The sequence below is a fragment of the Leucoraja erinacea genome, chromosome 18 (assembly GCF_028641065.1).
Source record: "Leucoraja erinacea ecotype New England chromosome 18, Leri_hhj_1, whole genome shotgun sequence".
Taxonomy (NCBI): Eukaryota; Metazoa; Chordata; class Chondrichthyes; order Rajiformes; family Rajidae; genus Leucoraja; species Leucoraja erinaceus.
Genome location: NC_073394.1, coordinates 40,511,775 through 40,539,630, shown reverse-complemented (window position 1 = coordinate 40,539,630; position 27,856 = coordinate 40,511,775). Strand labels below are relative to the sequence as shown.

General features: G+C 44.1%; 1 protein-coding gene across 2 annotated transcripts; it reads left to right on the top strand.

The window, feature by feature from the left end:
- lmo1 (LIM domain only 1) lies at positions 1–27,716 on the top strand. 2 transcript variants are annotated; one of them, XM_055649903.1, is made up of 4 exons: positions 1–577; positions 15,929–16,142; positions 25,657–25,782; positions 27,325–27,716. In XM_055649903.1, exons 1-4 carry the CDS (start codon positions 556–558, stop codon positions 27,428–27,430), a joined length of 468 nt encoding a protein of 155 aa, XP_055505878.1. In that variant the 5' UTR covers positions 1–555; the 3' UTR covers positions 27,431–27,716. The 2 variants fall into 2 exon arrangements, with proteins under 2 accessions (XP_055505878.1, XP_055505879.1); XM_055649904.1 differs by lacking the exon at positions 1–577 and adding an exon at positions 1,339–1,513.
- Positions 27,717–27,856: the final 140 nt, after the last annotated feature.

Here is a 27,856-nt window from a genome sequence, read left to right as displayed (position 1 = left end):
CATTGCTGAATGCACGTGTGTTACAGAATGATCCCTTTGTGAACCGACCACGCACACTCCTTAAATGGGCTTTTGTATTTGTCAGAATTAATGAGAAAAGTTCCCTTGCCCTAGGGGTAATTAGTGTCCTTGGAGTTAAATAAGCTAAAACTTAGACACCTCTGGCACAAGCAATTATGTTTGTGTATTGAATAATTGATTCGGGGACTGCTAATCAGATATGAGCATAATGAATTGATTTAATTAACCAGGGAACCTGAGGAATACTGGGAAATGTGTGCATTTATTCACCAGCCAGGGACCCTAAAGGGGAGAGAACCACATAAATTGGAAGGGAAAGCTGAGCCTCGCCGTTTGCCGGCTTTTCACAGCGGCTTCGTGCAATTTTTGAGCTAGCAGCCGCGGAAGGTGTGCGATCATTGTACAAGCCCGCAACGCCGAGAGGTCGGTTGTCGCCGTTTCCCCCGTCTTCGGGAGGCGAGAGAGATCGCGGATCCGCACCGACTCTCGCTGGCCGCCGAGGAGGGAGCGCCGAGCCCGGGTCTCCGCTAGACCATGGTGTTGGACAAGGAGGAAGGTGAGTCGGGCATTACTCCGCTCGCTGCCAGCGGCTCCCCACACCACCACCACCACCACCACGGGCCCCGGCACACGGTGCCTGCTCCTCCCGGCTCCGTGCATGCAATCGCCCCCGTAAACACCGCGTCTCCTCCCCGTCCCCGGCGTTGGAGCTTCCTCTCCCCGCCACCGATGCTCCGTCTCCCCGCCGTTGGAGCTCCCTCTCCCCGCCACCCCCTCTCCCCGCCACCGCCACCGACGCTCCGTCTCCCCGCCGCTGAAGCTCCCTCTCCCCGCTCCCCCAGCAAGAACGGGACGGGACAGGACTGCAGACTCGTGTCGGTGAGCGGGCTGGTTCAATATCACGGCTTGTCCCGCTCGCCCCCTGCTAAAGTTGGCAGCCGATTGCCGGGCTGTTGCTGTGATAGATGTGAAACATTATCTATCGGGGGCTGCCGGCGCTGCCTGCCCTCCACTCACGGCCGAGCCCCTTGTCTCTCCCACATCCCCCACGCCGCTTGCCCTGTTGCTACGGAGATGGAGTTGACAATTAACACGATTACTTCAACCCGTCCCTGACACTCCTCTCCACACGTACCCTTCCCGTCCGCCCGCGCAACACGCCGCGACCTGCCACGATTTAGCCCGAAATCTCTCTGAAGTGCTGAATGAATGTATTACAAACGACACTACATGGCAGCGTTTCATCTGCGGTGTCTGTTTTCCAACCGATTCCAGGGAAACTAACCCCACACGTAACAATTTGTAGACTGGACAACTGGAGAGGGGTGTTTGGGGTGATGTTTTGGATTATTACCCACCCTCTCTCAAGCCACCTTTCCTCTGAATCTCAAGGAGCAGGGAGGAGGGATATAGAGCGGGCTATTGGTGACATACTCCAAGCTGGGTGCCTTGCAGTGTGTCGGTGGGAGTAGAGGGCGAGTGCTTTGTCTGGGTAAGTGGTAATTAATGAAAACCATAACACATGACAAGTTGAGTCGGTAACATTAAACCCGGATTCTCTAAATGGGCCGTGCACCAAGTCAACTGTGAATGCCTTGCTCTGCATGTCTCTTGTTAAAAGTTTTCAGTATGATTCATGATTTGGATTGCTTTTAACAGATATTGGCTGAGCAATATGGTAAATGTACAAAGGCGATACAAATGGCATTAGTAAAAGAGGACAGACAGGGCCATATAATGCAGTCAATACCACATTAACTACTGAAGCCCAATTACACTGCACCAGAGTGGCTTTTAGTAGCATTAGGACTTCCAGGAGAGTGTGATCACCTGCTGTTTATTGCCTAAAAGCTTCACCCTTTGTGTGCTGGTCTGGTCGACTGAGTGTAACTTGCCTTATTCCTCTCCAACCCCAGCACCAGATAGCCTTGGTTTATTCACTTTGTTCATTTTTTTTTGCACGCCACCTATACTTGCAAGCTTTATTGACATTTCCATCTCCACATTTGATGCTCCTTTTGTCTGTAATATGCTGCATTTGTATAATCTGATCTAACTGGCCAGACACAGAATCTACTGTCGAGGAGAAATTGTAGCTGTGAAGCTGCCCTCCGACTAATTTGCCACAATCTGCCTCCTTTCATGGATGAGTTGGTGAAAACAAGTAGAATTTAATAAATCTGGGTTACGGTGACATTTGGACAGTGAGTTTTCCACAAGGCTGAAAAGTAACTGATGCAAATATTGCATTTTAAAATGTACCTCAGTCCTTATTGGATTTGAGCCTGGATTGAAATGAAGGACTGCATGAATGATTGCGGGAAAGACTTGAAGGAATGTTTACGCTTCACTACTTTTGACAATGGCAATTTATAGATGGGGAAATCTGAGGGCTGTTCTGTTTCGATAATGTGCGGTACTTTATAATGTACAGTATTTAGATTTTGTGATTTGGCAAGCTGAGGACAAGGGCAAGTGTTGTCTGGCTGTTGTCCTGTTGTATCTTTCCCCACTTGATTCAGCGACTGAATAAGCAGTTGGTGTGTATGTTACTTTCCAGTACACGTTCCTGCATCTTCCAACTGTACTTGTACCTAGAACCAGAAACCAATCCTTGGTTTATGGAAGCAGGAGTTTCTTTTGGATGTGTTACACTAGTTCGAAGTCCTAAAGTGAGAGGATGTTGCAGGCGATCTCTTTAACATGGGGAGCTCCCGTTATATTGTGTGGTGGGTGCTGTCTCTGACAGGATCGTTCTGTCGCAGGCACCTGGTAGTGTATGGTGTAATTGTGACAATGCTGGTTTTTATTACAAGAACTCTAGTAAGGTGAATAGTTCTGGTCTATGTTGGGGTTGGGGTTGATGTATCTGGTACATTGCCACACAGTTGAGGGCGAAATGGATTTCACATCTGATTCCACAAACTGCAGCTGCATCCCGTGCATCAATGTTCCGCTGGTCCTTATGTTCAGCCTTTCTCCTTCAATTGGGTTTTGAAGTTGAGACTATCGTGTGGTGTAGGTCTTTGACTGTTCCGTTCTGTTGACTTCAAAATAAAATTCTGCACAAATTTTCACAATTTGTCTTATTTGGTCAAGATGTTATTTGGTGCCATCGGGTAGCTTTAATTAATCTCAGTTCAGTACTGATGAGATAATCGTCGCCTTTAAACTTGGATACCTTTTTCATTTTACCCAGTCTGTTGTAAGCTTCACTTTTTCCCCGATTACCAGATTGTTTCTGAACATTGCCTTTGGAAAGTTTAAACACAATATGCACTTGTTCCGAGATCTCGTTATCAGTTGTGTAGTGATGTTCATAGAGTAACCTGCCTGCAACATTTGCAAATATTAATATACTAGTCTGCTGATGGAGCAAAAAAAAAATGGGCTTCAGCATTTTGTGTATTTAGAAATGTTGAAGTTTTGTGTTTTTATGCCTTATCGTGGTTTGTCTGTTCACACGCCACTGCTAGAAAAGTAGTCGGCAATGTTCCTGTCAATTGTACCAGAGCTCCTAGTTTGTTCAAAATTCCTGGTATGAATCCATCTGTAGTTTGGAATTCTAACGACCATTCCTCTTCCCTCCTCCCCTTGCCCCAATATTTTAAAGTGTCAATGACTTGCGGTTGCTCATTTGAAATATATTCTTGATGACAGCCAATATTTCACCATTCCTTGGTAACGGATGCTAAGTCATTCTTGAAAGAGTGCTGGATAAATTATTGCTATCTCCTACATTGCCATACAAGTAACACCTTAAAATGTCACAAAGGAGGATTTTGGTTCTTTAAGGGCAAAAGACTTAAATGTTTTTTTTTGATATCGCTTCACAAACTTGGTCAAAGATCCGTTTTGAAGCAAGTTTAATTTTTCCAATAGATTATAATATCTTAAATACCCAAATCCTTGGAGATGATCTTTGTAGAACTAGTTTCGGTAGTGAATTGCTGAATTCTGCATTATATACTCTGAATTCAATATGCTGTTTTTCCCTATAAGTTCCCACAAATTTGGATTGGCATCGAGGCCAATGAAGTGCCTGTGCTTGGTCGGAAACAGTGAACATGGGCACACGCAGGTGTAGATTGTGCACAGCTGATCTTCAGATTATAATGCCAGACAGGCATTTAACGCTATTAAATGCTGAGAAATTGTGGCAATGCTGTGTGACAGGTATGGACCTGGTTTATTTTTAACTCTATGCAAAACTGCTTTCCTACTCTGAACTGAGCTTTTTAGAGTAAATTGTCGGTAAGAAATGTTTGCTTCGACCTGGTTCTTCACCGTAGGGAGGATAGTGAAACGGTGGCTTGGGAAATGATAGCGATGCATGGTGGTTAAGGGGGAAATATTAATTTGTCAATATTTTGAGCTATGAACTGTCCATCTGTAATATTTGGATGTGAAGGTACAAATGTAATTACTGGGTGTATGTAGTCGGGAGTTGTTTGGATATATGGTGGTTTGAATATAACTTGCTATTGGCGTGGTTGGTTAATGATAGCACCTATACATCTAGTGATCTTTCAAACTGGAGGATTTTGATTATGGAATTCTTGTGCATCTCTCAGATGAGGAAAATTCTGGTTGGATGGCATCAAAGTCACAGTGACTAGCTGTGTGGGATTGTATTTTGATTGATGCACAGTAGCCTAATTGAATGTGAGTTTGGGACCTCCCTGATTCCTGTTCAGGATGTGATCTGTGCAGACACAGAAACATAAAAAAAATAGGTGCAGGAGGGGACCATTTGGTGCTTTGTGCCAGCACCGCCATTCATTGTGATCATGGCTGTTCATCCACAATCAGTAACCCATGCCTGCCTTCTCCCCAAATCCCTTGATTCCGCTAGCCCCATGAGCTCTATCTAACTCTCTCTTAAATTCATCCAGTGTCTTCTGTGTCAGAGAATTCCACAAATTAACAACTCTGGGTGAAAATGTTTTTTTTCATCTCAGTTTTAAATGACCTCCCCTTCATTCATAGACTGTGGCCCCTGGTTCTGGACTCTCCCAACATTGGGCACATTTTTCCTGCATCCATCTTGTTCAGTCCTTTTATAATTTTATACATTTCTATAAGATATCCTCTCATCCTTCTAAATTCCAGTGAATACAAGCCCAGTTTTTCCAATCTTTCCCCATATGACCGTCCAACCTCGTGAACCTACGCAGCACTGCCTCAATAGCAAAGATGTCCTTCCTCAAATTAGGAGATCAATACTACACACAACACACCAGATGTGGTCTTACCACAGCACTGTACAACTGCTGAAGGACCTCTTTACTCCTATACTCGAATCCTCTTGTTATGAAGGCCAACATGCCATTAGCTTTCTTTACTGCCTGCTGTACCTGCATGTTTACTTTCAGTAATCCTTCCTTCTCCCTGCCACCCCCTCAGTCTGAAGAAGGGTTTCGGCCTGAAACTTTACCTATTTCATTCGCTCCATAGATGCTGCTGCACCTGCTGAGTTTCTCCAGCATTTTTGTGTACCTTCTGTTTACTTTCAGTGACTGGTGTACAAGGACACCCAGGTCTCATTGCACTTCCCTTTTTCCTAATCTGACACCATTGAGATAATAATCTGCCTCCTTGTTCTTGCCACCAAAGTGGATAACCTCACATTTATCTACATTATACTGCATCTGCCATGCATCTGCCCACTCACTCAACCTGTCCAAGTCACCCTGCAACCTCCTAGCATCCTCTTCGCAGTTCACACTGCCACCCAGCTTTGTGTCATCTGCAAATTTGCTAGTGTTACTTTTAATTCCATCATCTAAATCATTAATATATATTGTAAATAGTTGCGGCCCCAGCACCGAGCCTTGCGACACTCCACTCGCCACTGCCTGCCATTCTGACAGGGACACCTTTGCTCACCTTTGTGTTGGCCCTGAATGTACCATGTTCACATTCATATATGATGTAAGAAACTTAAACTTCCCTGTGTAACTGTTGGCCAGTAACCTTCATGTAGTGTTCTTTCGTGTATAAATAAATTGGATCCATTTTGATCATCTTGTGGATTTTCTACTGATAATGTGAAAATGCACTGCTGTCTTGATGGTTCTGTTTTAACCTGCCCACAAACTATTGTGCAGTGGTGTAGGTCGACTTGCTGTGCGTGGTATCCTTGATGTAAATGCATTAGCCTTGTTATGTTAGTTTATTCTGAAAATGCTGGAGTATGAAGTTTAAGATTTTGCAGAATATATTTCTTGCTGTATTCCAATATTTTTGTCACCTTGAGGACTAAAATTATTGCAAAATGTCAACATTTTGTTGGGCTAGTCCTTGTTCCTGTTGGAGAACTAAAGGATGGGGCCATGTTTTGGTAGCAGAGAGTTTCAATTGTCACATTGTTTGCAGTGACCCTCAATGTTCAAGGGTACTTTATTGTCATGAGTACCTAAGTACAGTGAATTATTTTTTGGCAAACTGTTGAATACAATCCTACTGTACATTGGGCATTAGACCATGAATCCCATATAGTTCACATCTATCTTTACTGCCGTTCTGCAATAAACCGCTGCATATTCACCACCTGAACACTCAATTTGTTTTGGATATTGTGCTTTAATTCATTTTGCTTGGAATTAAGCCTCTTGTGCAAAAGCATTAATAATGGATCAGAATTTCCATTCTCCATCTGGCATGTGTAAATCTAGCTCTTGTTTTGGCAATAATGGCGGGAGGACACCCTGTCCATGTGCCAGCCCTGCGGTTCAATGAGATGGTGATGTGTCGTATCTCAGCAGTACCGTCCTATTCTGCTCCCAGTTTCTTCCAAGTTCTCACCCTGAATATAGACTCATTGTTTCTCCTCTCCAACAATCTCAGGAGCTATTTTAAATTTCATTCCCCCCTTCGATATTTGGTCCTTGGATTGGGAAAGCAGACCACTGCAGTGACCCAGGTGTTGAGTCACCAAGAACTCCAATAAAGAGCCCCTCGTTTCTGCCTTGCAAGGCGGACGAGGAACATTTGTCTTCCTAGTCGGAGGCAGCGGGTCTAGTGTGGATTTACAAGAGCACCAGGCCCTCTGAACACAAACACAGCATTGTTCAATTGTGCCACTCTTGTTCCCGTACCCCAGTGAGACTTCACTCTTCCACATACTGAGTGACTCTCTACGATGCATCATTCCATCATGTCCTTGCCCATTGAACATGTCAGTCCTTCTCCAGTTTTCTCACAGTCCACACTGCTGCCCAGCTCTGTACAGTTATGCCCCTGTCCCACTTAGAAAACCTGAACGGAAACCTCTGGAGACTTTGTGCCCCACCCAAGGTTTCCGTGCGGTTCCCGGAGGTTTTTGTCAGTCTCCCTACCTGCTTCCACTACCTGCAACCTCCGACAACCACCTGCAACCTCTGGGAACCGCACGGAAACCTTGGGTGGGGCACACACATGTTTCCAGAGGTTTCCGTTCAGTTTCCTAAGTGGGACAGAGGCATTAGCAAACTTGGATATATTCCACTTGATCCCATGAACTAAATCATGTAGATTGTGGACACTGGGGCCCAGCATGGTCCTTGCAAAAACCCATTATTTCTTATACATTTTGTTCATTAACTTTCTATGTTAGTACAGTGCTCACTTCCATTGGATAACTGTCCGTGTAGCATTTTATTGAAGGCCTTCTGCAAGTTAAATACAGCAGCTTGTTCATCCTTAACTAATTAAACTCAGCTGAACATAAATCCATGTTGTCTCTGGCAGTCCTATTTCTAAATGGAGGCACAAGAAACTGCAAATGCTGGAATCTTGAGCAGTCTGAAGATGGATCCTGACCCAAAACATCATCTGTCCATTCCCTCGGGATGCTGTCTGACCCACTGAGTTCCTCAAACACTTTTTCTAAATGCTGCATAAGCTTACCAGTTTGTGGTCCTGTTTTCTCCACGCTCTCAAGTACTCTCACTACTTTATCCACCCTGGAATTGCTTTGTTGGATGGTGACTGCTGCATGCGCCTTTGTTTACAAGGAGATGATGCTGGTCATAAAATCCACGGGGCTTTCTATCCTTTAGTCTCGCCAACTCTTTATTTCTGAATGTGAATTCCTTTGCTCGCTTTGCCCTTTAGTTCTCCACAATTCCCAGGAAGAAATTTGGCTTCAGTTAACACAATTAATCTACAAGTTCCTTCTTTCCAATAAACATCCTTCAATCTACGGGACCCAGATTTGTTCATTGCTGGAACCTTTCAATTTTTCGTCCTACTTTTCAACATCAATGGCTTGGTCTTTTGACTTCTAATTTCTTTCTCAAACACAAGGCCTTCTGCTTGGTATTAAATGTTTTTTAGAGTTATACAGTGTGGAAACAGGCCCTTTGGCCCAACTTGCCCACACCGTTAATACTATCCTTCCTGATATCTACGTTAGTGATATTGGTGCAAGAAGATTGGTTGCATGTAGGTTAGACAGCTGACATCCTAACCCATGAAGAGTTCTTTGGTGCAGCTAGTAGAGCTGCGGCCTCGTGTTCCAACATCCTGGATTCAGTCCTGCCTTTGAGTCCTGTTTGTGTGGAGTTTGCATGCGATTGTCTCCCATGGATGCACCAGTTATTTCCTACATCCCAAAGAGCTGTGGGTTGGAAAATGGGCTGCTATAATTTGTTTCTAGACTGGGTGAGGGGTAAAATCTAAACCATTGTGTGTGGGGGTGAATGAAACGAGATTGGTGTAGATGATCTGTGGTTGGCATGAGCAGGCCAGGGTGCCCTTTCCCTACTGGATGACATCTGCCTGGAGTTCCTGTATTTACCATAAAGATGAATTTACCTCCTACAATGGGAATGGTTAAAAGTCAGTTACCAACGTTAAATCTGAAGAAGGGTCTCAATCCAAAACGTCACCCATTCCTTCCATCTGGAGATGCTTCCTGTACCTACCGCTGAGTTACTCTAACACCTTGTCTATCTTCAGTGTAAACCAGCATCTGCAGTTCCTTCCTAAACTAAACTGTATTAACAGTTTGATTTTTAGGCTGCAGGAATGGTTGTTGGATTCTTCAGCTGGTCTTGGTGTTTCATGCAGTAAGATTGCTCTATACAATGTCTGTAAAGTACACGAGGTGATTGCAACCTTCAATGTGGAGGTTTATGAACTGCAACTAAACTGAATACTTGGTCAGCCCTTCATTGTGGTGAATTGACAACATTTTGTATTTCATTCTCTGGGGCACTGCTGTTCCAATGATCAGGGACTGATGCATGTAGGGTCAGACGGCTGACTGCAGGAACAGGTTCTCTTGCACATCGCTGGAGAATCTCGTCGCATTCTAGCTACTCGTACCCACTGTATCGAGTATGACAACTGCCCGTCCTCCTTGTCCTGTACAGACTGGGCATCTGCCAGAGAGGTGTGTGTTTGAGTCTAGTTTATTGTCGTGTGTAGCATGTGTGTAGGAAGGAACTGCAGATTCTGGTTTGCAACTCGAAGATTGGCATCAAACACTGGAGTAACTCAGTGGGACAGGCAGCATCTCTGGAGAGCAGGAATGGGTGACGTATATGAACCAGATCCTTCTTCAGACTGAGGGGGAGACTCGAGATATGGTAGGATATGGTGTGAAAATGGCAGATCAAAGTGGACGATGGTCAAGGAAATGTAGTATGGCACATTGTGAGCTGTGGGGAAGGTGATAACCAGGCAAAATATCAGTACCATTAATCAGGACAGTGAAACTGGTCGGAGGGACTAGGGGAAAGCTTTTAGTGCATTCTAACCAGTCAACGGAAAGACTATACATGATTACAATCGAGCTGTCCACAGTGTACAGATACATGATAAAGGGTATAATGTTGGGGCTCAATGCTGGTGGTCCTCATTGCAATCCTGGCCACGGCTGTTTTGGGTCAGTGGTTGACTGAAGCTTTTCCAGGGCAGGCTGCCTCTTGCACTAATGCACGATGTTACGTAACTTGTAGGCACCCCTTGTGTTGCAAGGCCAGTTACATCTGCTGCCACTTCCATTTCTCAATAGCCCAGGTTGTCCTGTCCTGGCCAAACCTGCTGCTCGAACTCTCGACTTGTCCCCGGGGGTGGGGGGAAATGTGTTCCGAATCTACGGGCAGCTGGTGATGTATGCTGGAGCCTGGCCAGTGTAGATGGTCAATCCCTGAATGCCTTGGCCACCATTGACAGTACAGTGTACAAGGCTTTGGCTGACTGGTTTAGAGATGCAGCATGGAAACCATGTCCGAATGTGTGTGGCTGCATAGTCTGGTTACACAAATGTCATTTCCTGTGAGGTTCTGCCTGTCCCCATTGTTGAAAGAGATGAGACGAGGTCATCGTAACTGCAGAACTCAGTTGGGCCTTGCCCCGGTGTCCATGGTAAAGGTTGCTGCAGGAAGAGTGGCCGTTGGGCAGTGGTTGGCATGGAACGCCCTGTAGTGGCCTGAGACCTCGGCTACTTTTGCAAATCTCTTCACTGGAGCTGGAACAAGCGCATGGCTCGGCTGGGCCAGTGGTGAGAAGTCCTCTCTGGGTCAATCCTGCCTCATAACGGAGGTCTCGGTCACATTGCACCATCTGCTGAGTGGATGAGGTGGCTGTTTAATGAGGACTGCATCTGTAGTGAATGAAAATAACACATCCTAGTGGAGTTGCTGCATTTTACAAAGTGTGTTTTTGAAAACATTTAACTTGGATTAAACCAATTTAGTATAAACTAAACAAGTGATCTTATCAACTCCAGAAGTTGATAGGTGGCTTCTTGGCATCCGATTCATGTACACAACTTTGGCAATGCTGTTCGCTTCCCAGTAACTTCACAAACTGCCCATGAATGTGGAATTGGAAGTACAATGTGATCCGGCTGTATTTCAAACCCCACTTTCCAGGTACGACCCGTAAATCTTCATTATAACACCATATAACAATTACAGCACGGAAACAGGCCCCAGATAGACACAAAATACTGGAGTAACTCAGTGGGACAGGCAACATCTATGGAGAGAAGGAATGGTGAAAGCAGGGAGGGGTGGAGATGGGAAGATGTGTCTACTTGTGGGATCCCGTTGGTGGCAGAAATGTTGTAGGATCATGTGCTGTATGCAACGGCTGATGGGGTGCAAGGTGTGGATTCTGTCCCTATTGCAACATATCCCAATTTGTTATTTGAGCACTTTTTGACAATCAAATTGAAAGTCTTCAGTTAAGGAAGCTTTCATCTGCAATCCCTGTGTAACTGTGACATGTGGCACCTGGTCAGAATGCAGCAGGAAACTGCTGTGGTCTCTCCAACTTGACCAATTGGTGGGGACATCTGCCTGGAGAGCTGCAGCAGTAATGGGAAACTTTGAAAGGCATATTAGTGCGATCTTAAGTGTGCGTGTGACAACCTCTATCTAAAACAAACAATTTGCAAAAATGCAGTGAACATTTTAAACATGGTTTGGTTATAAAACTCTGAGGTTGAATGGGCCAGCTGATTGAGTGTTGAGTGTGACCAGGATGCCTTTAGATTGCTGTCAGCAACTCTTCCACATAATGCAGTTACTGTCAGCCTGGGTGGGGGGGGGCTGGGTGGGGAGGGAGGGGTGCAGTCTGGTGGGGGTGGGTGACTAGCATTGGGAGCACCTGACTCTAAGGGCCACTTTGCTGATCCCACCGTGACAGCACAATCTCTGACCGGTTTGTTTGCCTTGCACCAGATTAACAATATGGGTCAAGTCATTCACTTTAACTCCATTAGTAAGGGAGTGTGCTTAATGCAGAACTGATTAATTTGATGTAAAATAAGCCCTGAAGATTTGAGATGGATGAACCTTCCCTTACATTGCCACATGATGGGCAAACTGCTTCAGTTACTGGTTCACTAAGATGTTGCCAGGACTGGCCTGAGAGGTGGGGCAGGCCAGGACTTTATTATTTGGAGCACAGAAGGTTGAGGGGTGGCGATATAGAAGTGTATAGAATTATGAGGGGAATAGATAGGGTGAATCTTTTAGGGGAATCAAGAACTAGAGGACATGGGTTTAAGGTAAGAATGGAAAGATATAATAGCCTCCTAAAGTGGGTATATGGAACAAGCTGCCACAGGAGGTAGTTGAGGCAGGCACAGTAGCACTTAAAAGACATTGGACAGGTACATGGATATGAAAGTTTAGAGGGATATTGGCTAAATGCTTAGATGGGGCAACTTGGTTGGCATGGGCAAGTTGGGCTGAAGGGCCTGTTTCCATGATATATGGCTCTGACTGACTCTCTGTGTACATGTTAAGCAGCTGAGCATTATACTGTCTACCCTCTAGCCCACGAATCATCTACAGTCAGTAAACGCGATTCATGATGTGCTTGGGTATCACTTCTTCACCTGAAAGGTGTTGCCACAATAAACATGGTTTGACTTCAGTTGTAACTGGGAACAATGTTATTCATTGACTGAACATCTATGTATCATGGTAGTGATATTTAAAACCGTATGTATATACTTGAGGATGGTGAGTAAAGAATGGGCCTAAATTGTTTCATTCAATTGCAGATACAATTGTCAATTTACCTTCTGTTAATTAATTTTTAGTTCGACTAATTTGTTTAGGTCAACCCTCAATCCCAATATACCTGTAGTGAAGAAACTGTTCAGAATGGTATATAGACGCCACCATTATTGGATGCAAATAAGTTTTATTGGACAGGTTCCTTGGTTAGCCGATGGGTATCGGGCCAATGATGTGTGGTTTCTTCGATGGCGGGGCTGCAACTCCAAGCGAAAGTTCAGTTTGGCAGATATTTTCACCAAGTCGTTCACTTTGAATCTTGCACAACGCGGAGAGTTTTGGAGCCAGAAGCCAGATCGAGGCATCTGCAAACAATGTTATAAAAGGCATTTTATTGACCCTTGACCCAATGTGAAAGCTTTCATGAGCACTTATGAAAAGGGAATGCATTAGTGTGGAAACGAGAGTAAACGATTCAGTAAGGGTTCAGCCCTCTTTATTAATGGGTCGCCATCTTCCCAGAGATGATCTGAACTGAGCAAACGCGGTTAGATACTGCAAATTTGAGAATTGTGTGTCCCCTTTACAAATACAATGATGCATTGTAGAAAAGTACAGTTGTATCTTTGTGAAAAGTTATGTTGTGAATTTTGAGTCTCTCTTTCCAACTCCTGCACATGAAACATTCGCTGTCGCATCCCTGCCACATCCTGTTTAATGAAGTTTCTCTGGTGCTGGGAGACGGGGCGACTCCAATTTCCTCCCTGGATCTAAAGTTTTGATGTTAAAGTTGAACAGTAACACGAGCCCACTGTTTGAAATGCCATTGGCTGCCCATTGGAGGTTCCCTGCTGTGGAGCGTGCAACATTTGCCACTGTGATTCTTCTCCTGCCCAATTTATAACCCTGACTCCTGCATTCTTCAGATTGTAAACTAATGGATTATCTGGCTGCAACTTTGGTTTCCATTTCATGTAATTGAAAACATTTAATGGAAGTGGTCTATGTAACATTAGTCCCACAAATGTCTTTATTATAGCTGGCTTGCATCAAGTTGGTTCAGTTTCCTTGAGATTTGAGCTGATTTCAGGATTGGAACCTTGGCACATTGTGGGAACGTTTCCACAAGAGAATCTGGGGATGTGGAAATCAATCTCTCTCTTTCTATCCTGAGCCAAAAGGAATGTGCAGTTAAAGGTGTTTTAATATTAGTAAGTTCTTATTTTACATTGCTATTTGATTAAATCGGCTACTGAAATGGCAAGTTAATGTTTTGGTGTCTGGCATTAAAGTAGTCGTCATGATTTATGCTTCAAGTCTTTTTAGTTTGATCGCATTCCTTCAGACTTTGAAAATGTGGTTTGTTTGTTTTAAACACTACAGACAAGCCAAACAGAATCTATCCAGTTGAGTGTTGTGGCCAAAGAATTAAATTGAGTTGTAGAATTAAACATGTGCTTAAATAGTTCACGTTGTATGTCAGGACCACACTACAGTTCGGCAAATGGATCACTGAACATAGAAACTGACTTAAACCACAAACAGTACAAATGTTCTGAATTAGATGGTTCAGAGAGATTTAACATAGGATTTTATTTGATTAGCGCCTCTGATTCTGAAGGGTCTTCAACGTGAAACAGTAACTGATTGCGCTTGCCTGAGTTCCATTGACTTTTCTGCTTAAGATTCCAGCATCTTCAGTTTTAGTTTACTAATAGTGCCTTTTTTAGAATTGATTTTGTATCATTTTTGGCAAAACCAAACCAGGATGACAAATTTAGACTCAAACTGAGCTCTTCTCCAGTTGGATAGTGTACTTGGATCCTGGCCTGAAATTAGACCCAGAGGTGACATTGCCTCTGCATTTGACAGATTGATTTTGTTGCTGTTTCCTTAGACTTTGCAGATGTATAATAATACACTACATTGCCCTCTGCACAAAGAGATAATTTTACTTGCATTGTGCATGTTATTAATATTGCCTTTAGAGTGCTCTGTGATATACAGTCCCAGGGTTGGCAATGCCCAGATCATTTAAAATGGTGGAAAGGCTTTAAACTGGTCATTCCCCATCAGTCCTTCTGTGGCAAGTTCAAGTCTGTCTGTCAGATGGTCTAAGCGTTGGAATGACCCAATATGCAGCATTCAACATTGCTTGTGCTCACAAAGGAAGCCATGGTTACGGTGGACTGGAAGGTGTCTTGAGTTGAGCATCAGCTGTTGCTGGGAAGGCCACAAAGTGCTGGAGTTCTTGAAACTGTCTCGACCCAAAATGCCACCCATCCATGTTCTCCAGAGATGCTGCCTGACCTGCTGAGTTACTCCAGCACTTTTGCATATTAACCAGCTTCTGCTGTTCCCAGTCTCACTGCTGCTAGAAGATTGCCGCAAGTCCACCAGGTAGATCTTCATGAATGTTTGTAAATAATTAAACGGCATCAGTTTTCGAACTGCATTGGTGTCTGATGAAGGGTTTTGGCCCGAAACCTTGCCTATTTCCTTCACTCCCGCTGAGTTTCTCCAGCACTTTTGTCTACCTTCGATTCTCCAACATCTGCAGATCCTTCTTAAACACTTCAGCCTGCACCCTTGCATTAACAATTGCAGTGTCTCTGTGCTCCTGGACAAGGAAGGCCACAAACCTTGACCTCGGTCTCCAGGACCATGACTACTTGTAGCAGTTGGAAGATCAACAATCCTTGCTCACATGGCTGCCACTCTGATTTTACAGCCAATTATCTGCACAAACTACAAAATGACATTATTATTTTGTAGTAGAATAAACATGAGGCAGAGTCATAGAGCATGGAAACAGGCACTTCGGCCCAGTATGTCCCAACGGCACAAGTTCCACCTGCCTGCGTTTGGCCCATACACCTCCAAACCTATCCTATCCATGTACTTGTTTAAACATTTCTCAAATGTTGTGATAATACCTGCCTCGACTACCTCCTCTGGCAGCTCGTTTCATACATCCACCAACCTTTATGTAAATCTACACTTATGTTTACAGATATTTTAAAAAGTTGCTAATTTCTTCCTTCAATTGAGTCCCCAATCCTGTGAAAGCATTATATAAATGTAGTTCTAAGTTTGGCCATTTTACCATCTTAACTGCTTTACTAGTACCCTAGTAAATTCTGATTCTGAAGCTGGAGTAAATCAGCGGGACAGTCAGCATCTCTGGATCGAAGATGCTTCAGGTCGAGATCCTTCTTCAAGACTCTCAACCCGAAACACCACCCATACCTTCTGTCTAGAAATGTTGCTTGTCCCCCGCTGAGTTACTCCAGCATTTTGTGTCTATCTTATAAACCGGCGTCTGCAGTTCCTTCCTACACACTTAGAATTACTTGTTTTGTGTTCCTTGTTAATACTGTTAATCCCTGAAGGGATGCTTTCCTTGAATGTTAATCTCTAACGAGTCTCCTCTTGAATTGCAGGTGTCCCAATGCTTTCTGTCCAACCGAAAGGAAAGCAGAAGGGCTGTGCAGGCTGCAATCGCAAGATCAAGGACCGCTACCTGCTGAAGGCACTGGACAAATACTGGCATGAAGACTGTCTAAAATGTGCCTGTTGTGACTGCCGCCTTGGAGAGGTCGGGTCTACGCTCTACACAAAAGCAAACCTAATTCTCTGCCGTCGAGACTACTTGAGGTAAATGTAGTTGGGGGAAAAAGCGCAAAAAATCTAAAGTCGGAAACACTCATTGAAGATTGATACAAGATCTGTATCGGTTACTCTGTAGGTAATGTGTTCAAGGAATCACTGTTCCACACCCCATGGATAACAAACATGGGGAAAGCTGCGTTTGGGTTGAAGGTAGTGCCTGGGGAAAAGTTAATTTAAAAACAATTTTTTAAGACTGCTGGAGTAACTCAGCAGGTCAGGCAGTATTTCTGGATAACTTGGCGAGGTGATGTTTCAGGTCAGGACCCTGCCTTCCATAAATGAGTTAATATCAAACATGTACAAAATCTAGAAACCACGTCTTCTTACCTGTAATTCGAATTGAAGGGCCCAATTGGACATCTGCTTCTATGGATTTCAGCGAGTCCCATTTCCATTGTGCATTGGAGAATTTGTGAATATCCAACAGCGGTGTGGGATTAACGTTCCAAAATAGCCAAGAAATGAACTTGAGGTGAGACTTGCCTTCCACCATTTGTTGTTTGTCAGGGAAGCAAATGGCAAAGACAGGCATGGGTTTCCGATACACATTTATTAAATACATTAAATTCCTTCAACTGTGGTATACTTCCAATTAAAGCTTTAGTCAGTTCTCATCTGGCCAATTGGAGGAAAGGGAGTTGAATGCCATAGTGCCAGTTTACTAAATTGATATGCGGAGTTTGTAAGGTTACATGAGAAAGGACAGACCTCTGATGTTGAATTTGGATAATCGAGTGTTTCCATAACCTCAGTTAACAAATACTACTTCCTCAGCTTCAAGAATCCTGATCTCCAGCCCGTTCAAATATGACCGGATCGTTAGCTACACTAAATTCTTCCACATTTCTTTGTATCCAAACATTAGACTTGGAAACGTAGAAGAACAGGTGTGGGATTAGGCCATTTCACCCTTCGACTTGAACTTTTTGTATTTGCCTCAATCTTTGCAGACATGATCCTAACAACTAAAACTGCTGGAGGAACTCGGTGGGTCAGGCAGCATCTGGTGAGAAATGGGTTGTTTTTTTGGGTCATGGACTGTCCATTTCCTTCCACAGATGCTGCCCGACTCAGAGTGGCTTCAGAACTTTGTTATGGTCCCGGTTCCAGCAGCCACTTGTCCTGACTTTATGTGTGTAGTCCAGGACTTTGTTCTGTTTGGGGAACGTGATAAATGTAAAGCTTGCAGAAAGAGGAAGAACTGATTTAGTATTGGCCATGTGAGGTGAGATGGTGAAGATATCTGCATTGATTTCTGTCCTATTTGAGCAAATGACAGGGATGTTTTAGTTTGGGTAAAGAGCACATAGTTAAATTGGGGGAGACATCACTGGAAGGCATTTAAAGAAAAATACTTTGGCCTCCAACTGTTTGGAATAATTTGTCGTAAAATTAGCATAATGTTTGAGTATAGGTTCTTTATCAATGAGATGCAAATTGCCTATCAATTCTGAAGTTTCAATTTAAAATGGAGCACTATAGAAATGCAAGGGGCCTTGTCTCGATTTGTTTATTGCAGAGGTATCTAGCAAGCAACCTATGAAGGGTCTTGACCTGAAACATCGTCTGTCCATTGCCTCCCCAGATGCTGCCTGACCTGAGTTCCTCCAGCATTTTGTGTTGAGACCAGACTGCATGTTATGCAATACTAGAATGGATCAATCCCTGATGGAGTTCAGAATTGGTACTTTGTATAATTGCTATGCAGTGTAGAAGGTGCAAGTTGAAACTCATTACCATTGGAATGTAAGTAATGCATTCTTCATGTTACGTGGGGGAGATCTTGCAAACTTTAAACTCTATTCCTTGCAGTTCTTTTCACAGCACAACTGGGCGCGAGGGGAAGCATTTTAATGAGCAGTGATTCGTCTGTAAAAGTGCAAGTTCTGAGAAAGTGTAACATTTTTTAGCTAGTTTGCTGAAACCTGGGCTCAGTAAACTGGCTCCACTCAATCGGGCCGGCTGATCTGTTACACAATTGTGCCCTGTCCGTGGTGTAAATGGTGCGTTAGATGCAAAATACAGAGTATAATATTTTTACTTTTTAGTTAAATGAGGAAAATGTAGGGCATTGGGAATCTAAGTTTTAAGCAGTAGGATTTGTTTTGATATGTTCCCCGAACCCTCCACTGAGCAAAACCCAGCGGTTCTGCTGCGGGGATTGGAGAATGTTATTAACTGACTTTGTTAATCAATGACCTCAAATATTCACAGGGCATTAAAATTATGTGCAGCTCACTTCAATTGAGCACTTGTGTACCTCATTTGTATGACTGAGCTTGTGTTGAACTAGTTTGCAATTAAACGTTGAGCATTAGCTATGTTTCACAGGGATCCTCGGCTGCTGTAACTGGTTTACTGTAAGGACTGGTCAAACTAGTCATGGTTTGCACATCTCTGTAATACACATGGTATTGTCACAAGATTTTGGAGGTTGAATCGATTTTTTTCTCCAGTTAATCCTTTCCATGATTAATCTAGATCTGTTCTAGATTTGTTTATTTTGAGCATCCGTTCTATGTTTAGCTAGTTTTTTGGAGGAAATGATCTCATCTTGGCCTGTAATCTAACCATCGACTAAAAATAAACCCAGTTCACTTCCTCTGAGCCCATTCCAGAGCAATGCATCTTCTGTAATTGAGTCCGTGATTTGTTCTGTTCATGCCATGGACTTCCAGAGATTTTTGTGCTTTGCAGTTTTCATTCCATGATATTAATGGCGGCTTTTATCCAGCGTATAAACTATGTTTATTAGCTCATCTTTAAGCGCCACGGAACTACATACAGTAGTCTAATTTCCACGTGTCCACCAGTGAAATCTCTCTGCAAATTGCAAAGCCAGCTTCTGAAGTGACTTTCATTTCAAATTGGCTGCCGTCAATTTGATTAGTTGGAAGAAGTCGGCCATGTGCACTTTAGAGGTTGTCAGAGCCATTCATATCACAAGGCTGCTCTGTGTACAGTTGCAACCATTTTTTTTTTTCCTCTTCCATTAGTTGCACAAATGTGGTAAACTTTACGATAAATTTGTAAATATTGTGGCTTGAGGCTGAAGTTTAAGAATGCGAGGGGAATCGATAGGGTATACACAAAAATGCTGGAGAAACTCAGCGGGTGCAGCAGCATCTATGGAGCGAAGGAAATAGGCAATGTTTCGGGTCGAAACCCTTCCTCAGACTGATGGGGGGTCCCTAATGAATAGATAGGGTGGATGCACAGCATTTTTACCCAGTGTTGGGGAAGACCCTTCTGAGTCAAAGTTACGAATGCTGCACCCCATACCTAGTGCTGGTTCAATGGCCATATTTGTTCATTTAAGACTGAGGTGAGAAAAACCTTTTTCGTAGGTTCATGAGATTGATACCTGGGATGGCGGGACTGTCATATGAGGAAAGATTGAAAAGACTAGGCTTGTATTCACTGGACTTTAGAAGGATGAGGGGGTATCTTATAGAAACATATAAAATTATAAAAGGACTGGACAAGCTAGATGCAGGAAAAATGTTCCCAATGTTGGGCGAGTCCAGAACCAGGGGCCACAGTCTTAGAATAAAGGGGAGGTCATTTAAGACTGAGGTGAGAAAAAACGTTTTCACCCAGAGAGTTGTGAATTTGTGGAATTCCCTGCCACAGAGGGCAGTGGAGGCCAGGTCACTGGATGAATTTAAGAGAGAGCTAGATAGAGCTCTAGGGGCTGGTGGAGTTGAGGGATATGGGGAGAAGGCAGGCATGGGTTATTGATTGGGGATGATCAGTCATGATCACAATGAAGGCTCGAAGGGCCGAATTGTTGTCTCCTGCACCTATTTTCTATGTTTCTGAAACTGGGCAGGTGGACTTTGTCAGTGTGGCTTCAACAGGTTTTGCTGTGCTCACAATCCTTTCACCTCAAGTTACTAGGAAGAGAGCAAATCTCTATGTGATTAAGGGTAGCAGTAAGGAAACATTCTACACAGAATAGAGCACAAGAACAGTCCCTTCAGCCCACAATGTCTGTTCCCGAATGTGATGCTAAGACCTTATGTCTTATCTACCTGCACATGATCCATATCCCTACGTATACACGTGCCTATCCAATAGTTTCAAATGCTATTATCATATCTGCCTCGACCGTTACCCCAGCTGTGTGTTCCAGACACTTGCCACCTTGTGCATCATTTTTAGAACTTGACCCATCTCACCTTAAAGCTATGCCCTCTAATTTTATATTTTGAAATTTGGAACATTAATTCAGAATGCAAGCCACAAACTCAAAATGGTTTAAAGGCTCCGACTGAGCACAGATCTGCCCTTGTGCTTCTGCCCGGAATGTGTGGATGTTACTGCAATGTTTCCTTGCAGAAGGAAGTTTTGATTGGACACAGATTGTGTTTGTCTGCTGTTTCTCTATTGCAGTTCAATAAACTAGGAAATAGACATCTGTGAAGTGACCAGTTTTGAATAACTTCAGAAACTCGTGGAATAATATGAGCTCCTTGTGGCGTATGTGAAATGGCTGGCTGGCAGGCAGGAGATAAAGGATGATGGATGGGCAGGTTCTGGCATGGCATGATTTCAGGGCCCACAGCATCTTGCTCATTAAAGGACTTGGATGATAGAATAAAGTGATTTAATAATAATATGCATTGAATAATTAAGGTAACGTTGTTTGATTCATGAAGCGATGGTATTGTCAATGAACTACAAAATCTGAACGTTTCAATGAGATGTACTAATTTACAGTGGAGCTAAACTGAGGAAAGAAAGCTCCCAATGGTAAAACTACGGAATGGTATAGATCCTGTGGGTGTGAGACTTCAGAAATTCTGGTTCATGGAATTCTGGCCTTAACACTTGTGGTACAATCGGGTATGTGGTGAGGGAAAGGCCATACATTGCTGCAGTGCTGAATTGATCCAGATTTGGGGACAGTTCCTTCCCAGCTGTTATCAGGCAAATGAACTATTCTCTCGCCAACTAGAGTTTGGTCCTGACCTACTTTGGAGACCTTTGGACTATGTTTCATCTGATTTTATCAGACTTTATGTTGCATTAAATGTTGTACCCTTTATCCAGTATCTGTACACTGTGGACAGCTTGATATAGTGTATAATGTGTATAGTCTTTTCATTATAGACAATAGGTGCAGGAGTAGGCTATTCGGCCCTTCGCACTGTGATCATGGCTGATCATCCACATTCAATACCCAGTTCCTGCCTTCTCCCCATATCCCCTGACTCTAGATAACAACAAATCTTTTCACTGTACCTCAGTACATGTGCCAATAATAAAGTAGACTAACCCTGTAGTCGAGGTTTTATATTCCAACATGGAAGCAAGTTTGAATTGTTGACAATGGCAAATGATAGGGTCAATGATCAAAAATCAACATTTAAAAAAATGACTGTTTTGAGTAAAAAGGGTTTATGAAAATGGGATGTGTTGGAAGGAACAGCAGATGCTGGTTTAAACTGAAGATAGACACTATGCTGGAGTAACTCAGTGGGACAAGCAGCATCTCTGGAAAGGAATGGGTAACATTTCGGGTCAAGACCCTTCCTCAGAATGTTGGTCAACTGACATTTTATTGAAATGATCTTGAAGCCTATTCCAATAATGGGCAGCAAAGAATAGTAGAGGCACCAGGAGAGGTTCTATAATAATATGATAAAGCTACAGGTTGGATGTCAAACATGCAGCAGAGGGTTTTTTTGGAGGAGGCGAGGGCATATTGGTTGACTTTACAAATGGAGTCCTCCAGTGTCCCTCACTTGTGGTATTAGTGCTGAGCATTGTTTAATTGTGTGAAAGCAAGATCTTTTACATCTTAGAAGCTTGACCAGATGAGCCGAGACGAGGAGGGGACACCAAGGAAGCTGAATCGGTGTTCGGAACTAAATATTGCACTAACTCCATGCATGTCAGTGAATGTAAGGAGAGGCCAGCTAGGATGGCTGGGAACTAAATTGAAAAGCAGAACTAAAAAAGGTAATAATCTCAGGATTGCTACCCGAACCACGTGCAAATTGGCATAGGGTTGAGAAGATTAAGGAGTTCATGGCTCAAAGGTTGGTTTGGAAGAAGTGGGTTTGAATTAGTGGGACATTGGCGCCAGTATTGGGGAAGGAGGGAGCTGTTCTGAAGGGACGGACTCCACTTGGACCCAGCTGGGACCAGGGTCCTGGCAAACCACATGACCAGGGCGGTAGATGGGGCTTTAAACTAAATAGAGGGGGGTGGGGTCAACAAATTGTAAATGTATGGATGAAGATAAACTAAAGCAGAGTGCAGGAGAGGTTACGGAAGCCTCTAGAAGTAATTGGACAGGGAGGTTAAGAAGGGATGGGATACAAAGGTCAGGTAGAGTCGGGACCTATGTGAGAATGGGGGAGGTGAGTACCAAATTAAAGGTGTTGTATTTTAATGCATGTGGTATACGGATCAAAGTAGATGAGCATCAAGTGCAGTTAGAAATTGGTAGGTACAACATTGTGGGCATTGCGGAGATGGAATTGAGAGAGGATCTGAGTTGGGAGCTGAATATCCAAGGTTACACTTCCTATCAAAAAGACAGATGGGTGGGCAGAGGGAGTGGGGTTGCTCTTCTGGTAAGGAATGGAGTCCTTAGCAAGGGGTGATATAGGATCAGAAGGTGTAGGATCCTTGTGGGTAGTGCTGAGAAACCACAAGGGTAAAAAGACCCTGATGGGAGTTATTTACAGGCCTTCAAACAGCAGCCAGGAAGTAGGGTACAAATTACATCAGAAGATACAATCGGCATGAAATCTCATAGCTGAAGAAATGGTTAGTTTCATTCAATCTAAGAATAACAAATAGATTAGATGTTTAAGAAGGAACTGCAGATGCTGGAAAAATCGAAGGTAGACAAACATGCTGGAGAAACTCAGCAGGTGAGGCAGCATCTATGGAGCGAAGGAAATGGGGGGGGGGGGGGGGGAGGGGAGAAGAAAGGAAGAGGAGGAGCCAGAGGGCTGAGAGAGCTGAGAAGGGGAGGAGAAGGTAAGGATTACCTGAAATTTGAGAAGTCAATGTTCACACCGCTGGGGGTGTAAACTGCCCAAGCGGAATATGAGGTGCTGCTCCTCCAATTTCCGGTGGTCCTCACTGGCCCTGGAGGGGGCCGAGGACAAAAAGGTTGGATTGGGAATGGGAGGGGGAGTTGAAGTGCAGCACCACAGGGAGATCAGGTCGGTTATTGCGAACCGAGCGGAGGTGTTCAGCGAAGCGATCGCCAAGCCTGCGTTTGGTCTCGCTGATGTAGAGCAGCTGACACCTAGAGCAGCGGATTCAATAGATGAGGTTGGAGGGGGTGCAGGTGAACCTCTGCTGCACCTGGAAATACTGCTTAGGTCCGTGAATGGTCAGGGGGGGGAGGTAAAGCGACAAGTGTCGTGCCCGGAGAGAGGGTGATTCGGGTGGGAAGGGACAAATTGACCAGGGAGTTACGGAGGTAGCGGTCTCAGTGGAAAGCAGACAGGGGAGGAGATGGGAAGATGTGGCAAGTGGTGGGGTCACGTTGGAGGTGGCGAAAATGTCTGAGGATTATTTGTTGTACGTGACGGCTGGTAGGGTGGAAGGTGAGGACAAGGGGGACTCTGCCCTTGTTACGAGTGGGGGGGGATGGGGAGTGAATGTAGAGTCACAGGGTATAGAAGAGACCCTGGTGAGAGCCTCATCTATAGTAGAAGAGGGGACCCCCCATTCCCTGAAGAATGAGGACAGCTCCGATGCCCTGGTGTGGAACACCTCAACCTGGGAGCAGATGCGGCGTAGACGGAGGAATTGGGAGTAAGGGATGGAGACCTTACAGGAAGCAGGGTGGGAAGAAGTGTAGTCCAGATAGCCATGGGAGTCAGTGGGTTTATAGTGGATGTCGGTCAGGAGTCTTATCTGCAATGGAGATAGCGAGATCAAGAAATGGTAGGGAAATGTCGGAAATGGTCCAGGTGTATTTGAGTGCCGGATGGAAGTTAGTGTTGAAATGGATGAAGTCAGTGAGTTGTGTGTGGGTGCAGGAGGTAGCACCAATGCAGCTGTCGATGTTGAGGAGGTAGAGTTCGGGGATGGGGCCCTGGTACCTCTCAAACAAGGATAGTTCGACGTACCCGACAAAGAGGCAGGCATAGCTGGGGTCCATGCGCGTGCCCATAGCCATGCCTTGTATTTGGAGGAAATGGGAGGAGTCAACCAAAAAGTTATTAAGGGACAGGACCAACTCCGCTGGGTGGAGGAGAGTATCAATAGACGGGGATTGGTTGGTAGATTGCTGGAATGTGGACTGCCCCAGAGCTCCCTCGTTATTGGATCTAGGTTGAGTAGTGCTGCCAGCTGCAAAATCTGACTGGTGGCTATTTGGGGCCAATCAGCGGTAAGCCGTTTGTACTGTGGAGTGGCGTGTGCTGTTTTAAACATCAGAGTAAAGTTTAAAATGGGATGCTTTACTGAGAGATTAATCTGCCCAGCCTCACTCGCTCCTTCCCCCCGCCCCCCCCCAATAACATCAGTGAATTTAATGTATAAATAGTTCTAAATAACAAACAAAATTGCAAAAAATGGATGTGACAATTGCCACCTGCACCAGCATATTATTCAATCTAATTAGCTGACAAATGACACCAATTTTCTGACCATTGGGAACGGCAGCAAACTAGCCTGCAAGTTTGAACCAATTTCTCCTTTTGGGGTTGGGCGTGTTATTATTAACAGTAGGTTGGTATTCACAGATACGCTGGTGTAGTTTGTTTGAAATGCAGCTTGAGCTGCTTATGTGTTTGAACATGGCAATGCTATTAATGAGTCGGTGGACAAAGATGGTGTGTGTTCTCTTGCAAGTGTCCAGAGATATGCTCTTTATAATTAGTCCAGAGTTGGAGATGGTAACACGTGGCACACTCCCTTTGGGAGAATGGGACGGGAGTTGCAAGGGAAAGTGTACGAATGTCACATTGGGACGGGGAATATAGGTGGACGAAATCGACGGACTTGAGTGGATTCAGTGATCAAATGGAGCACCCCTGACCAAATATTTTAGAAATGGGGTAGTGTGTCTTAGAGAAATGAAAGTTTGTAATATGCATCCAGATAGCATCTGAGATTGAGTCTGCTTTTAGGTTTTGAAATGTCTGCGGTGATAAAGTGCTATTCTGGCGTTGCACCTTCATCCTTGATGTTGAATTCCATACTGTGACATTCTGCTCTCCCTCGCCTTTTCTGAAGGTCTGACCTAAAATGTGTTTCTCCACAGATGCTGCTGGATGCTCTGGGGAAACAAGATTTCTAATTCTTGTGTGAAATACTTTGCACTAAGCAGCATACTATATCAAATGCTTGTGGGCTAAACGTTTAGATTCCCAAGAGAGGACACCAATCTGCCAAATTGCATATTGTCTTAAAATGACGATGTAATAATTGTCACTATCTTCTGTACGGCCACGTATCTGCAATTTGTACCATTTGCCTTGTTCTTTTGTTCATTGCATTTTATCACTGATTTGTCCAGGCTCTTTGGTACCACTGGGAATTGTGCAGCTTGCAGTAAACTGATCCCTGCCTTTGAGATGGTGATGAGAGCACGTGATAACGTCTACCATTTGGACTGCTTTGCCTGTCAACTTTGTAATCAGAGGTAAGTTGGAGTGAAATGAATTTCATTGTCAATGGCTAACAAAAGCACAGCCTTCCTCAATTTTTCCAAAGGTTAGATGCTCTTGTTCCAGTTTAAGTCAACGTTTTAGAGCCTTTCTTTTCAACCTCTAAATGTAGAAAGGTTGGAACTTGAGCTTTCTTATTACATGAATTAAATATTATGACAACAGCTGAAGGTGCCTTTTGAGTCGATACTTTTTGAGCAGAAAATTTTGCAGAATAAACAATTGTCTTTGTTTTACACCACTTTACTGATCCAATGCATCTTAAACCTGTCACTAGTAATATGGAGGGAGGAGGTGGTTGGTGTCTGCCTAGTTTCCCAGACTGCCCTTGACTGACAGGAAGCCAGGAATTTTGACCCACAATCTTCCAGAGCCCTCTTGGGATTGGACAGTTAGGTCAAGTTGGACAGACCCACAAGGAAGTGCAGTTGCTGGTTTACTTTTCCTGGGGTCTGTTCCTACACCGTCACCTATCCATGTTCTCCACAGATACCGCCTGACCTGCTGAGTTAATCCAGCACCTTGATTATTGGGCAGTTGAGGTCTGGAAAAAATCTGAAGCAACTCTGAATGATATTACTGGGCTGGATCCCACAAACCACCTGGTGCCCAGTTAGACTTTTCAAATTTAAACCATCTTTGCTCATTTGATCATCCAAACTTTCATTGCCATAAAGCTCAGCATTCCTGTCTCTCAGCCCTGTTCACTGCAAATGGATGATATCCAACCTCCTATATTTGGGATGAGGTGACATCAGTTTGTGAACAGGACAGCAACCTATAGGTTTAAGACCATGATAGTCGTATTCTCACAGCATGGAAACGGGCCCTTGTTAACTGTTGCCTCCCCTCACCTCCCACTCTTTGAAACTGGCTCCGTCCCTTCACTCTGACCTGGGATATCTGTCCATTTCCCTCCATATTTACTAGAATGTTGCCTGGGTTTCAGCAACTAAGTTACAGAGAAAGGTTGAACAAGTTAGGGCTTTATTCTTTGGAGCGCAGAAGGTTAAGGGGGGACTTGATAGAGGTCTTTAAAATGATGAGAGGGATAGACAGAGTTGACGTGGATAAGCTTTTCCCACTGAGAGTAGGGAAGATGCAAACAAGGGGGCATGACTTGAGAATTAAGGGACAGAAGTTTAGGGGTAACATGAGGGGGAACTTCTTTACTCAGAGAGTGGTGGCGGTGTGGAATGAGCTTCCAGTGAAGGTGGTGGAGGCAGGCTCGTTTTTATCATTTAAAAATAAATTGGATAGTTATATGGACGAGAAAGGAATGGAGGGTTATGGTCTGAGCGCAGGTATATGGGACTAGGGGAGAATACGTGTTCGGCACGGACTAGAAGGGTCGAGATGGCCTGTTTCCGTGCTGTAATTGTTATATGGTTATATATGCTGCCTGACCTGCTGAGTTCCTCCAGTAACTCTCCTCTCTGGCTATGTGATCTGCCTCTTGGTCTAATGCCGTTTTCACGGGATGCCAAACTCAGTCTAGCTTGTGGTTTGTTCTCCAGGTTTTGTGTGGGAGACAAGTTTTTTCTGAAGAATAACATGATCCTCTGCCAAATGGACTACGAGGAGGGAGCAATGAACGGAAGCTTCTCATCGCAGGTTCAGTGACTGCCCATGGCCTTCTAGAGCATTGTGGGGTGAAGTGCAATGCTTGCTTGCAACTCTTCAAATAGTCCGGGATGGATTAAGTAACAATCTCCAACACTGAGCAGTTAAGATTTTAGATGCACAGCTCTGCTTTAGCTGGGCATCGCTTTGCCTGTACGTTTTGTGATGTTGGGTTGGGAAGGGCAATGTACAGTCCGTTTCTGTATATATAAACTGGAACATTTATTTTACATAAATGTATTGCAATTTTATTATTACTTGTGTGCATTAAAGGAGATGAAATGTTCTGCCTGTGAAGTGCCTTTTTGTAGACTATTTGGGGACATGATTGGGGGGAAATGCCAACGTGATATTGAAACTCTTCTGAGAAGCTGCCTCAGTTTAACGGCTCAAAGCTGCAGAGCTTCCCACACACATGTGCAGCTT

Excerpts from the sequence above, each read along its gene's own strand:
- lmo1 (XM_055649903.1), top strand. The coding sequence starts at position 556 with ATGGTGTTGGACAAGGAGGAAG. Across the intron at positions 578-15,928 it reads GGTGTTGGACAAGGAGGAAG|GTGTCCCAATGCTTTCTGTC; the intron begins GTGAGTCGGGCA and ends CTTGAATTGCAG. Across the intron at positions 16,143-25,656 it reads TGCCGTCGAGACTACTTGAG|GCTCTTTGGTACCACTGGGA; the intron begins GTAAATGTAGTT and ends TGATTTGTCCAG.